The sequence below is a fragment of the Patagioenas fasciata genome, chromosome 6 (assembly GCF_037038585.1).
Source record: "Patagioenas fasciata isolate bPatFas1 chromosome 6, bPatFas1.hap1, whole genome shotgun sequence".
NCBI classification, from domain to species: domain Eukaryota; kingdom Metazoa; phylum Chordata; class Aves; order Columbiformes; family Columbidae; genus Patagioenas; species Patagioenas fasciata.
In genome coordinates, this window is record NC_092525.1 from 17,813,864 (window position 1) to 17,827,946 (window position 14,083).

The 14,083-nt window shown below is 40.8% G+C and overlaps 2 protein-coding genes across 5 annotated transcripts in view; both read right to left on the reverse strand.

Annotated features, from left to right (window-relative positions):
• Positions 1-2,647: 2,647 nt before the first annotated feature.
• LEPROT (leptin receptor overlapping transcript) lies at positions 2,648-8,471 on the reverse strand. Its single transcript, XM_065842167.2, has 4 exons — positions 8,347-8,471; positions 8,088-8,163; positions 7,179-7,365; positions 2,648-5,890 (listed from the first exon to the last, which is right to left on the reverse strand). The coding sequence occupies exons 1-4, from the start codon at positions 8,360-8,362 to the stop codon at positions 5,774-5,776; spliced, it is 396 nt and encodes a 131-aa protein (XP_065698239.1). The 5' UTR covers positions 8,363-8,471; the 3' UTR covers positions 2,648-5,773.
• A 1,624-nt stretch (positions 8,472-10,095) lies between these two features.
• Positions 10,096-14,083, reverse strand: part of DNAJC6 (DnaJ heat shock protein family (Hsp40) member C6) — a 51,125-nt gene continuing 47,137 nt past the window's right edge. For all 4 annotated transcript variants that reach the window (XM_071810066.1, XM_065842523.2, XM_065842522.2 and 1 more), the window contains 2 exons: positions 13,206-13,382; positions 10,096-12,307 (listed from right to left, as the gene is read on the reverse strand). In XM_071810066.1, the coding sequence (XP_071666167.1) occupies positions 12,206-12,307; positions 13,206-13,382 (279 nt within the window). In that variant the 3' untranslated portion in view covers positions 10,096-12,205. The remainder of the gene's footprint in view (positions 12,308-13,205; positions 13,383-14,083) is intronic.

Below are 14,083 nucleotides of genomic sequence, written 5' to 3' on the forward strand. Positions count from 1 at the left end.
AGCAACTTAGCCAGTATACTGGAAAATGAAGCTCAAGCAGGTGATAAAACCAAAATTCACAGACTTTGATAACCTCAGCACTCTCTTCTCCGCTTCAGGAGTTTGAATGAGCGATATACAACTTGAATATGATTTGGGGGTTTATTTGTGTGAGGTTTCTTTCTTTTCAACTCCACAAAAGCAAACAATTAATTTTAAAAGCATTCCCCAGGAAAACATGCAATTAAAGATAAAATATAACACAAGCAAATTCCACCACAGAACACCAGTTCAGCTGCCAGTAAACAAACAGGTAACAAAGAAAATCTCAGGTTTTCAGATCACAACAGCTGGGAGGACTAGTACAGCTACAATACCTACCTGGCATTCTCCATTTTAATAGACAGCAATGTTATAAGCACATTTCACAGGAAGAAATGTTTCCTATATGCAAAGCAAGACTATATTACGTGCAATTTTGCACAATTATGTTCATGATACATAAACTTCTTTATTAAACAAAGCCCTAGGTTTAGTCTCATTTTGAAAACCATCATCTTCCTGTCATCTAAGGATTTTCCGGGGGCAACAGTATGTTTTTATAACCCCTGTGCCAGCAGGAAGAAAACCATCTGCACAGGCACACAAGGGATAATCACCTTCCTCACAGGAGAGAAAGCAGAGAACAACCAACCAGTCCATTCAAAATGAGCCACTAGAAAGAAGAATATTTGTTAAAAAAATCTAGAACTAGTCTATGGCAAGTTGCACTTCCAAATAAAAAAAAAAAAAAAAGTGACTGGCACTTCAGAAGGAGGGTATTTCATGGGGCATAAACAACTGTAACCAATTTTTGAAAATAACCCAGAGACACAGCTGAAATAAACCTCAACATAAAGAGCAAAAGTAAACCAATAAAACAAGAGATAAACATAGGAACAGGCCATTGGAAGAAATGTTTCCCCACAGGTGTCCAGCTGATCTTTCATCACAATTCACCGGTCAATGCTTCCTTACATGTTTTATCAAGAGACACTTCCTTGTAAAGCCCCCAGTACAGACTGGTCATGTATTTGCTGGGGCCACTTAAATCAATTAGTCATTAGTACCTGGTGTGCATGCAGCTTAATGAAAGTCTTTTCATCCATTATCCCAGATCAGAAACAATCCCCGCAGAGCAAATCATGCAGTCCCTTAAAAGTCACGCTGTGTTAACTATTGAGATTTGGGTTATAGAGATCATTTTAGAGCTTTATATAATTTTCTGTTTGACAATAAAAATCTACATGTGGCTTACTAGGACAAGTTTGTTTTATTAACTCCCGAGTATTAATGCGTTTACATTCATTTTATAGGATTGAAGTGTTTTAAGTTTAAGTTACCCGAGGTCATAACCAGTTAGGAAGGTCACCAGTTTTCCTAAGGACTGGACAGACTACAAAACCAGTGCAAGACGGCGACCAGTGCCCCCTGCTCCTAACCCCTTCATGCATATTTTATTTTTTTTTCTTTCAGCTAAGTATAAGTTGACAGGAAACAGCTCTGTTAACCACAAAAACAAGCAGCTACAAGAACAAGGGTGGGAGGGATAGGAAATAGAAGTTATACCATACAGATAATCCTAGCAAATCCAGAACTGGGTTAAATAAGGGAGCTCAGGAATCAAGCCTAGAGCCTGAAGTTACTCCAGACGCAAAGCACGAGTTGGGCTGGACAGTACACAATAGCAGGCCTGAACATTCATTTTGCAAACCAGGACAAAGCCAGGAGGTAACTGATTCAAAGCACGAATATACTCACCTTCTCCAAAGCTTAGTTGCTCAAATAATTGCTGTAAACAGAAAGCATCAGCTGTTCGGAACACAGATGCTATAGCTGCCTTCTGCTGGTGGGTGCTTTCACAAATGGATTAAAATATTATAACTGAACAGGCTTCATTTATCACAAGCACTGGTGGGATCAAAGTCACCCGCTTAATATATTCACCAACTTAACTACAGGAGTACTGACCTTCTGCATCCCAGCTCCATCAGTGCTGACAGAGCAGACGTGTCTCACTCTGGACTCTTTTGAAGCAAGGAAGGTGGAAGAGGTCAAGTATTATCTTCCACGCCATCTTTTTCTGAACACCTTTAAAAAGCTCACAGATTTACCATATACGTAAGAGATAAGTGCTGATAACTCACCTTGCGTATCTGAACATGACCTCTACAATAATGCATGACAGAACAGTCATTCCACCTACTGCAGTTAGGCCAGGGCTTCTGCAATTCATTCCCGTGTTCTGATCTCATCAGCACTGACCGACCTTCCCGATGACGAAGAAGCCAAGTACCAATGGCTCTGCAGGGCCAAGAACCACAAGCACTATGTATCTCCAGAGAAAAAGATGTGAAGGAGCTCTGGGAGAAAGAGCATCTGGCAAAATAGTCCCCAAGGGTCCCAATACTGAGAGTCCACCTGAAGACCCCATTTCTCTCCAAAGCAATTAAGAAATATCAACACCAGTGCAAGAGATGCTTGAATTGTCCATTAACCTCCCACTGTGGCCATGCCTGACAGCTACAACACCATTATGAAAGCACCACTGGGTGTGTTGTTTCTCTTATCTTCTCACACGAGAGTCTGTTGTCACTGCCACCTCTCAAAATTTAAGACAGACAAATCCTTAAGCATCAGATATGTTTATTAGACAACTCAAAAAGTCAGTTTTATTAGACAATTCAAAAAGAAAAGTAGAATATGTTTTAACTTGCACGTTTTAATACTTCATCCTCTCAAGAACTTGGCAATTGCAGAAAATAAAACATAGTGTTTACAAAAGTTACAAAAGTTGCACTGCATTCCAAATGACAGAAAACATGATTAATTGACAAGGAAGCTTTATAAAATGCAGTAACAGATTTTCACCTGATTATGAAACATGGTGATATTGCCATGTGTATATGCATTCACAAAAAAATCAGCATAGTATCGAAATTAAGGCACTTTGGATACATAGTATTCAGTTCCGTATAGGAAAACAATTTCAGAGAAACCACAGTGAACTGCTACTGGCAGATATTATGCCCAGGACTGGCCAAAGCACCAGCTTTGTGTGAATGAGTGAAGCTCCCGATTTAAAAAAAAACCCACAACACAAACTTTTTTTTACCCTGACTATTTGATATCAAAGACTCATTCAAGCAAATTTACTTTGGAAGAGGTCAAGAAAGATTTCCATGATTTAAACACCGTTAAATACGATTTTTCAAGTTAAGCATTTGAAATAAAAGTCCACAGTGAAAACTCCATGAAGTTCACATTAAGGATTAGTACGTGTAGGTGCTTCAAAACAAGAAGGAGGAAAAAAAGCATTGACTTTCTCCATTCAACATTTACCTGTCATTCCATGAGATACCCACCAACCACAGTAATATAAAGGACATACAGTACAACAGAATCATTTCTCAAAGAAGCAACGTCTCTTCAGGACTGTGCTTCCCAGTCCTCCTTTTCAGATTGTCATGTTTGCTGCCTCTAGGACACTATTTACCAATAGATCTGGAACAGATTCTATAAATAATGATTCTCTAAAGAAAAATTAATCTCAGCTGTTTTTCACACCACTGTCTTGAAAGCAAAATTCCATCAGTAATTGAGTAGTTCTGTAGAATTCTATTGCAGCTTTCGGGATGCAAATTGTAAGGAGTAACAATACTCAAGAACCAAACCCAGCCAGCCCACACGTACTTTAACAGGAGATAAACAGAATTGTAAGCAATAACTTTAGGCATTTGCAGGATCAGGCACTTAAATAGTGTGTTACTGTTGCTGTTTTACTTCACCAATTTGAATGAAAAATGCCACAGTATGGGAAAAAAAGCAACTTAACCAGAACAGGCCTTATACGTGGAAACAATGATCGCTCTGAACAACCTGGCTCATAATTAGAACAAATAATCTCCATAGCAATACTTTCCAAATCAGTAGAGTCCAACAGACTTCATTTAAAGTCAGGCAGAAGACACTGCAAGAGAATTTGTTTACGTACACACAGCATCTTTACAAGTATATTCCTGCTACATCTTTGAAGCATTAACATCCAGAAAAACACTGTTAATGCTTCAAGAACAACAGCCTAGACACACTTCAGCATAAAATACAGCTATGCTGAACTGTTCACCTGACACACATTTAAAGTTTACATTTGAAACATGTAATTAACCTTCCTGAAACCTGATATTCCACCCTACCTCAGTGATGCTCCATTACTTAGACCACAGAATGACTTCTGTGCCCAGCATCTCAACACTCATGCAACATTCATTAATTTGTGAACTTTCGCTCTGCACAGCAATCCACAGGACACTGTTTTGCAGCACACAAGTATTAAGAGAGTCTGGAGAGCAGCACGAGTAGTGCCATGCAACTTTGGGGGCAAAAAGCATTGTGCTGGTGAAGCTGCTGCGTTTTGGAGGGTGGATTCTATCACCTGGTTCCACAGTGTCTCTCCCAGCTGCACAGGGTGACAACAACCAGCTGTGAACTGCCCCACACAACTAGAAAATGCTCATTTGCAATCTGCTAGTCTAAAGAACTTGCAATAGTAAAACATACCCTATGCAGGAATTTAGCACCTTACTTCACAGAGAAGAAACCTCTTCATATCCATTTTTTTCAAAGAAAGAGTAAACTAAGGTGTCTCTTCCTCTACCCCTTGGCAGATGACTGAAATGTCTTCTAGAGTTGTATCAGAATGCATTTGGACGAAACTACATGCTTCCACAATTTGCAGGATTCAGCAAATCAGAACAGTAATAAAGTTTACTTTTCTAAGTGTGGCTATGTGAATGCTTACTAGAATAATGCTATATTAAAATATAGTGTTTTACTATAACAATCTATTCTTACAGACAAAAGTAGTAGAGCAAGTATGTTTTAAAAAGCAATGAGAACTGAAGAGATAGGAAGTCCTACCCAGCAGAACACTCATGTCTTTGCAATTCAGGTATTTCACATGTAAGAATACAGAGTTGTATACTACATTGTGATTCTAAGTGTCCTGAGTGTAGTTTCTTCTTTTGTGAACCTTCATAAGAGAAGTAATGTCAGCTCGAAGCATTAAAATACATTATTCTGAAAATATACCCACAGTTAAGTTGAACAGGGACAAAGCCTCAGTACCTTTGGAGGGGATTTACTATTTAAATGAACACCATAAGTGGAAGGAAGGAAGGATCTTTAATCAGGGTTATTTTCTTTTTCTTCAATTAGGTAGTAAAAGAGTTGGCATGCCTTATGTTTGTTTTTATGTTATCAAGAAAAACCACTAAAATTACAATTATCCAAATAAAAACAAGTACTCCTACACCCCTAATCAGAGCAGAAAGACCCATCGAGCTGAACCAAGTAGGATTACCTTTATATTGGCCTATTTGGATTACACGGTTAAAAAAAACCCAACAGGCATGCTGACAATATCACATGTATCAATGATACTACTGTGATTAAAACAAAAGTTAATGCATATATAGTGAAAAAATTAGTAGAACGGCTTATGTTTTATAAACTTATTTGGGGACAAATTTGCAACCGTGATTCCAGCTTTTACTGAATGCATGAAGAGAGCTATCACAAAAGTCTTTTAACTTTGGCTGAAATGTGTTTTAAAAAACCATGTTAAGATCTGAAAATGTAAAACTACACGCATATGCACACACGTACATGTCAGCAGGGGGACACACATATATACACGCAGCGTATACATACGGTGATACATGCTGTACAACATTACCAGTGTCAGCGCGATGTCCTACCACTGTTCCCAGCTAAAGTCATCTCCTCTACCAAACACAAGGAAAAAGCCTAAAATAGTAAGGAAAATGACTGCATTGCCAGCCAGCACCAGACCACAGGCTCCCCATTTGATCTGAAATGCAAGGAAATAAAACAATCAAAGCAGTTCTTGTAACATCGGTTCAGGCCAGTTATTAATATGCATTAGATAAACTAAACTAAATACTACAGAAAGGTGCTAAAAGCGCCTAGGAGAAAAATTAACTCCGTCCCAGCCGAAACCAGGACACAGCATAACTAGAAAAGACAAGCAATACATAATTCCATTTACATGACTAATTATTCAATTAGCAAAAACTCACATTACTAATAAAACACTTCAACAGACAGGCTAATAACACTATGTTCTAGAACAAAATAATTACCTTGCCATACAAATCACTGAAACGTACAGAAGCCATAGAAAAATCTGGTGAAACTAGTGCTCTCCTTTAATCACCATGCAACAAAATAAGAGATCACCTTTCAAATAAATGCCACTAACAAGCAATGAAAACAGCACGGGGCCTTAAAGGTAAATAGCTTTCTTTCACGATCTGCCCAACTAAGTGTACTTAAATAAGCAACATTTACTGTTAATTAAAAGCTATAGCTATGAATTAGAGTTCCCCCTCGTGGTCACTTCTGGTTCTCCCGACTGTCAGGTCCACAGCTTAAAAATACAGTGCCAGGGAAATTGTGCATTACAAATAAATTAAAACTAAGCACACAAGTTTTAAGCAAAACTGAAAGGCTGAAGGGGAAAAACAACGTAACATATAAAAATGTCATTAGGTAGCTTGGGAGACAGGACAAGAGAGTCCTTTGCCTTGCAAAACAAATGTGACAAAAATCTCACCGCTGAAGAACAGTTCAGAAAGCAAAGAGAAAAGCAGCTAGCAGAATTTCCTCAGACTTTGAGGAGACAAAGCGTGAGTTTGGGAAATGCTTTGCAAACCAGAAGGGCAGCTCTGGAAGTTGGGCCTTTTATCTTTTAACTGCTAATGCACTCCAGTCACCAGGTTTTCAGCATCCTAGATGGAGAGAGCAGACATTCTGAGAGAAAAATAAGGAAGGTGGTGCAAGAAGCGGTGCAAAAGTTGATGAGACAGAGGGGCATGAGGTGTAGGAGATTATAATTGTTGTATTGGACCAAAACAAATCTGGAAAAAAAAACAAGTTAAAAACTTCCCAGTCATGCAAGTCCTTTGTTTAGGCAAAAAAAAAGCAGAACTGACAATTTCAGAGTGATTATTTTCATCAGAATTTAGAAACATTGCAATAATGAAATTAAAAACAGGACTAACAAGCAGCAACAGCGCAGCTGAAGGCTATACTCAGTAACTGATGTCTTACAATAAAATTTAGAAAGCAGAACTTACCGCTTCAACCCGTGCGAGGATTATAGGAAATCCAAAGGCAGAAACAACAATTCCAGTGGTGAAGAAATAGGCCAGTTCCCTGCAGGCGCTGCTGGCAGCATCGCTGTCATCGCTGACTCTTTTTGCGATGAAGTGGGGAATGGGGCAGATGAAGTAAAATATTAAGACAAACAGAGGCCAGTACACACTGGGGAGGGAGCAAAAAAGAAAGACACAATCAGTTTAGATGGACGCTTCAACAAAAAGTATCTTGTGTTTAGAAAGAGTAACGGCAATAGCTGTACTCTATGGTTTGAAAAGTGGATCACATGATTTAACCACAAGCAGGATCCACTCTCTCTCTCACACAACCAAGCCTTAATTTATTTCTATTTATTCCACCTTGCAGATTGAGCTCATGCCACTGCCTCACAAAAACGAGTCACCCCACAGGAAACATGGGATGGAAAACATTAACTTTCCCAAATTAAAGGGATGCTGTGGTATAGAGGAGCCGGCCGTGAAGGCACATCCCAGCACACTCATCTCTTTGGAAGGGCTCTCGGGAGCTCCACCAGGATTTTAAATTGCAGTAAGAATCCCATCCGGAGTCTGGTGGCAGGGAGGGTTGGTTAAAGGAACAGGGAAGTGAGGGAAAGAATTGTAGGTGGTTAAGAGCGACCGTTCAGCAAGATGGCACCACTTTTCCTGAGAAAGTATACAGCTGTTTTCTGTCATTTTTTTGCAGCAATACAGGTACTGGCTAAGGAGGTGGTATTTAATCACAACAAACTGCCATGTGTCCAGAGCCAGAAAGCAGGTGATGGCTAGAAGACACCTAAAGCCAAATAGCCCAGTTAACAAAGATTAACACCTCAATTAGCCCAGATAAAAAGGGGGAAGCTTTGGAAAGGCAGTCGGCCCGCTCACCCGTAGTATTCCAGGGCGCAGCCCAGCATGAGGAACGTCAGCCCGATGGCTCCGCTGAAGGACAGGGCCACGAGAGCTGCAACGGTACAAGGCGGGCGCTGAGGGGACAGGGCGGGAGGCGGGAACCGCCTCACCGGTCACCCCTCCCCGCCGCGCCCGCTCCCCCGCTGAGGCGACGCTCGGGAAGTGCCAGCCCAACCCGGCCGCTCCGCCGCCTACAGCCGGAGGTTCGCAGCCCGCGGGAGGGAGCGCTCGGTACCTTTGATCCCCGCCATGTTCGGGGCTCTCGAACGACGAGCTGAGGTGGCGACGGAGCAACTTCCGCCTTACCGGCCGCTTCGCTTCGCCCCGCCCCCTCCTGCGCCACGTGACCGGCCTACTTAAAGGGCCGGCGTCACCTCTGAGGCGACTCCCGGGTAGCCCCGCCCTCGCTCGGGAAAGGGAGCGCCGCGCCCTTTAAGGCGCCGCGAGCCGCCCGTTGCCATGGCGACGGGGTGGTGCTTCGCTGCCCCTAGTCAGGCCCCGGGGCGGGTGTTTAATGGATATACACGCAGACACGCATATGTACGTACATGTAAAGCGTATGCTTGTGTAAATAGATGCACACATGTGGCGCAGGCAAGGATTTAAACACGTAAACACGGTTTTAAAGAGTCCCCGCCCATCAGTCACTGCCATTTGGCAGCCTGCTCCTTAAACCCCGTTTTCACCCCCAAAGAAACAACCCGTCTGCCTGCTCATTTCATATGGTGCCTTCTTAGGACCTTCGATAGGGCCTTGTGCTGCCGCTAATCCACACCAAGAAGGGCGGATTTTTTTTTAAAGACCAATATTTTTAAGATAAGTATTTTTCAAGATCAGCATTTTCAAGCCTTAGATTTTGGGTCCCCATTTTTGACCCAAGAACAGCCTTTTTGAGGGAGGTTTTACACAGCCTTTTGGATACACAACTCAGGCAACGTGTTATTTAGATATTTCTCATCTCTGCCTCCCAGCTCTTCGCATTTCATATCTTCTCTTATACAGACTTTTCCCCCCAAATTTAATTATTAATTTTAAACAACTTAGAGCCAAGAAGGCTGACTAACTAAAGTGCATAAGTAGCTAAATGCTACAAGTGAAAATTTTGACAGGCGCCACGGTTGCTGACTGGCTTGGCTGTGCATCTTTGAAGTGTAGTAACATAATAAGGAAGTGACAAATTGTTTCCAAAATGTCTTAATTTGGGAAAACCACCTATAATGCCAACCTGTGAATTATCGCACAGCATCAGCAACCACTTTAAGACGCAATATTGAAACGAGCCAAGGCACAACACCCATATGGTGTGAGCTGGTAACCTTAGGGTCTGGTCACATCTTGTGAGCAGCAACTCAGCTCAGCATCTCTGGGCTTATTTTGAGGCATGGAAACAGAAAATTATACAGAGATCCTTTCACTGTACCCTCCCATACTGTAAATCTTTTGGCTGCCATGAACAAGCAAAAAACCCATACGGATTTTAGTAGAAGCTTACATCTTGGTGCAGCTGCTGCTGATGTAAACAGCTTTATACCTACAATAAATAGATGTACACACCTGACTTATCTAAACAAAAAGCAGAACCAAGTTAAGTTGCCATCTTCTGTTTCAGCTGGGTTGAAGGGTTTTTTTCCTCAGGCACAAAAGGCTGCATATATTTTCCCATTGCAAAGTTGTCTAAATGAAGCCCTTACTGTTCTTATAATCTGTTTGCAGTAATGGGAACTGGCTTCTTTCTTGAAGAAATAAAAGCTCTAGGAAAGAAAAAAATATATATATCTAGAGCAAGTAATCTATGGTTACCTTTATGTGTACCACACAGGTCTCACCCACCAGAGGTGGTATAAGACCGTGTAGACAAAAGAAGTTTCCATTTAACATACATGGATTCGTTGTTGTTTATCCAGCATTTGCACATAAATTACTCCGAACTGTGTTTAAAGCCAGAAGGTAGAGTTTTTCTCCACAACCACAAAAGATACCCAAATTTGTTAATTTGAGCTTTTTAATGTATATACAAATGTTTTAGACCAGTCACAATTTTGTTGAGTATATACTGTATTTACAAAAATTACAATAATTTAGTCAAACAGTAAACCTGAACATTGATAACCTCTGTCACTACCAGATATGACAAGAATTTGTTTTTAGTTAACTGTTTTGATATACATACATCCTAATACTTTCATGCATCCATAAAAACATCAGGGATGGAAGTAATCAAAGCTTAAGTGGGGTAGGGTTTCTTTTGGTAGATAAAGTTTAATGATGGATTTGTATTTTATGAACATATGAGTATCCAGAGTTATGTGCCATGACAAACTCGATACAAAGCTAACGTAGTTTTCATTATTAAAAAAGTACGTTATAGTAACGAGATCCTTTTTATTATATAGGCATAGGTCACAATATCTACAAATGTGAATGAGAAACAATAAACCAACAAATCACAGGAACATGATTCACATTCCAGTTATCTCTTTAAATAAGACAAGCACATACTGGATCAAAACATTAATAAATAACATCCAGTTTGTTACTATTATCTTAAGGTCTTTTATATAAAAGGAGACCTATGTGTTGGTTTCACATTTTCAATTAATTGTAGTAAATAATGGACCAATACAACAAAAAGATGACTTTTATACAGAAAGCAATGTACTTTGACACACTGTCTTTGCAGTAAAAGTTTTGCCACTTGAAAACATAAGTGCAACAACAAGTGGATTGTCTTTAAAAACCACCAGCTTTAAAGACTCACCAACGATGGCAACCTGCTCCTTAAGCAGTGAATACAAATGATTTCCTGCTCATCTTTTTAATATACCTGCATTTTCAAAGCTCAAATACAGATACAACATGTTGGTCAATAAACTGCTAAACTTTAGTTATTCTACAAAAGGAGAACACCAGAATTTGGGGTGAAGAGTGTAACTTGCTTGTTAATTAGGAAAGATGCTTCAGTTTTAGCATCAGAGATATCTCCTTGTGATATTATTGCTTTGGTCCAATATAAACTTTTTAAGATAACCAATATGCACTGTATTTACCTCAAAAATCAGACCCGGTCCGCAGATATCTACATGACAGCTGGTACACTGTGGTCTGAAAAGTGAAGTTGCAACAGGCTGCATTCCACCAAGAGCCTTTGCTCTGGAGCTGATAAAGGCATAGAGGTGACAAAAGCGGGCTGGAAAAATCTAAATCCTCAGGAGGGGAAGAGTTACTTGTATACTAGGGAGTTTCTAGAACTTTGCAGCAGAGTTTTAGTTTGTTGATATTTCTTTTCGTTGATGGTTTCAAGCTGTTGATGAGAACTTCATGTGAAATGCAGTACATTCACCATTCCCCCCAATTCATTCCCCCAGAACTGCTGTTTAACAAACCAACAAGGTGCTGTTTAACATCGATTACTTGTTGTTTGCTTTAAAAGACACTTGCTCCATAATGCGGGGGAATTTCTTCTGCACATTTTACTGCTGGACTGTGAGATGAAGTACAGTATTAATGCAGAAGCAGCAGTCAGCTGCCACACTGATCCAACCCAGAATTCAGCTTTGTCTCTAATCAGGCATAATCTACTACATGAGCAATTAAGCAGCAAATGGTGACTGTTAGATGTGTGTCTAAACCACAGCTGAGCACTTAAATTTGATAAAGGTTTGATCCAAACTTAGGAACATTGAAATCTGGGCTTCACCACCAGTTACTGAACTCAACTGAAGTGTTGCCATATGACACAATCACAAAAAAAAGAAAATTCACCAGCTACACTGTGTCGGAGACAGAACAATTCCACCTTTTCCCAGAATGTGTCCTCTCTCGCCCCACTTGAATCCAAAGAAAAATATAAAAGTTACAAGAAACTGTAGCCCCGTGGCTCCCATAGGACAAGCCAGGTGGCTAGAGTTCCTCTCAGCTCAGGATTCTGGATACAAGTATAAGGAAACCTTTCTCTTGTTCTTCATGATAAGTATTAGGCTCTTAGTTTTCTGAAACTTCTGGATTTCCAGCCAGAGCTTGGTTGATCTGTGACATTTGTGACAAGAGACTATTTAAGCACTAGCACAGGTCTGTAGTGGAGACTGAGAGAGTACCTAATACAAGGGTTTTTGTCCTTGGTTTTCAAATTCTGACCACGCATCATTTAACTCCATAAATATCATCTTTGCATATTGTTCATACGGCTGCCCAGTAGCCTGGAATAAAAAGAGAAAGAGGGATATCACATCTACTGAATCAGACTACCAAAAGTTGACATTTGAGCAGCTAGATTCTCAAGCAGTTATCGTTCACTTTCCACGAAGGGTTCTCACTTATTCTCTGATGAGCATAAGCTACTGTTGAGGGCTGCTTACCTTCCTTACAGCTTCAGAATCTCTTGGCTCTTCAGCTCTCCTGCTCCTCAGAGCTGATAACCCCCCAAGTGTGATAAAGCACTGCAGTCCCAAGGGCAAAAAAAATCCAACTTAGGCTTTGCAAGAGGCATTTTACCTGTCCTGAAGGGCAAGAGCTGATACCTGACACTCTTACTTGCTAAAAGCAATATTCCTGCATGCCTCTGGGCAGACTACATCTTCTCAAGCTTTGCCCACTGCCCTGGAACTCCCAGGGCCTCCATTTCCTTAAAAGTGGAAGCCTCATCATCAGCAAAGATTTCCCCAGATGGTGCCATCTCACTCTGGCTGGCAAGTGTGAGCAGCAAATCCACAAGTGGGATAACCAGATAACCAAATTCTTCCATTTTAGAAGTTTGATTTTAAACCCACTGTCTTCTCATGTGCTTTATCACACCTTCATCTCCTTAACCAGGCACAATATTCTAGACTGTTGTTCACCACCAGTATGGCTTAGAGTCAAAGTGAGAGTGACATAAGCTGAAGATCTGAATTTTCGTTGCTTGAAGCAGCACGTACCAAGCACAGCCTCAGGGCTGGGAGTGCTGAGAGCTCTCACCTTTCAGAAACCGGCAAAAACGTTCAACTACTGCTTTCTACAAAGCTGTTTGCACCAATAAATCAAGCAGTCACATTCAACACTTTATAAGTAAGAGAACAGTGAGTATTTCTGAACAACATGAAAGTAGGACCACCTTACCTTGTCGGGATGAACAACAAGCACTGCGCGCCTGTAGACCTTCTTCACTTGCTCTGGCGTGACAAGATCCGCCATACTAACGGGTTTCCACTTGGTCTCCCCGGCCCACAAGACTGTATGCATGGTGGACAGCAGGGCTCTTATATTTCTCTCCTTCCCTTCAATCCATTCCAGGATCTGGAAAACATAACATGACTCTCAATTTATGCTTTACATTAGATAATCCAGTAGGAAGAAGTTTCTTCATTTGAATAGCAATGACTCCAAGGAGCATCTTTTATTTCTTTCCAAGCTTTAGCAAAGCTTTGGAAGATATTTGTCAGTCTCTACTTTGTCATTAACTTTCAAGTAGTGATATAAAAATTAAGATGCCTTGAGCAGCTCCCCTGCTAAAAGTACTGACTTGGTAACACTTACCAACAGTCATTACATGGAATACTCAAAAGATAAATGAAATGCTTAACTGTGTGGCTCTTTAGCAAGCTTGAGTGCAAATTTGGCTTCAATGCAAATCTTTTTAAGCTTGAAGTCAGAACTCTCAATTCTCTCCACATGCCTATTTGCTACCTGCAACCCAGCAGTCAAATAAAGCAATAGGTAGCACACTTTTCTAGATCGTGTAGTCACCCTTAGTGGTTGCCATCTTATCCTACAGCTGGGGAAGATGAGGAGGAAAGGGAAGCAAACATGAAAACCAAAGTGGGAATAGATTTGACAGTTCCAGGCTGAAGTGACTCAATGAAATAAAATGCATCAGAGCAAGGGGAATTGTATTGGGAAGGGAGAATCAGCTGGGTGCTTCAGTGATTCAGCAGCTTGCTGGGAGGGAATGTTGCACGCGTTGAGTAGTGCCACATGAACCGCTGAAGTTGTGGAGC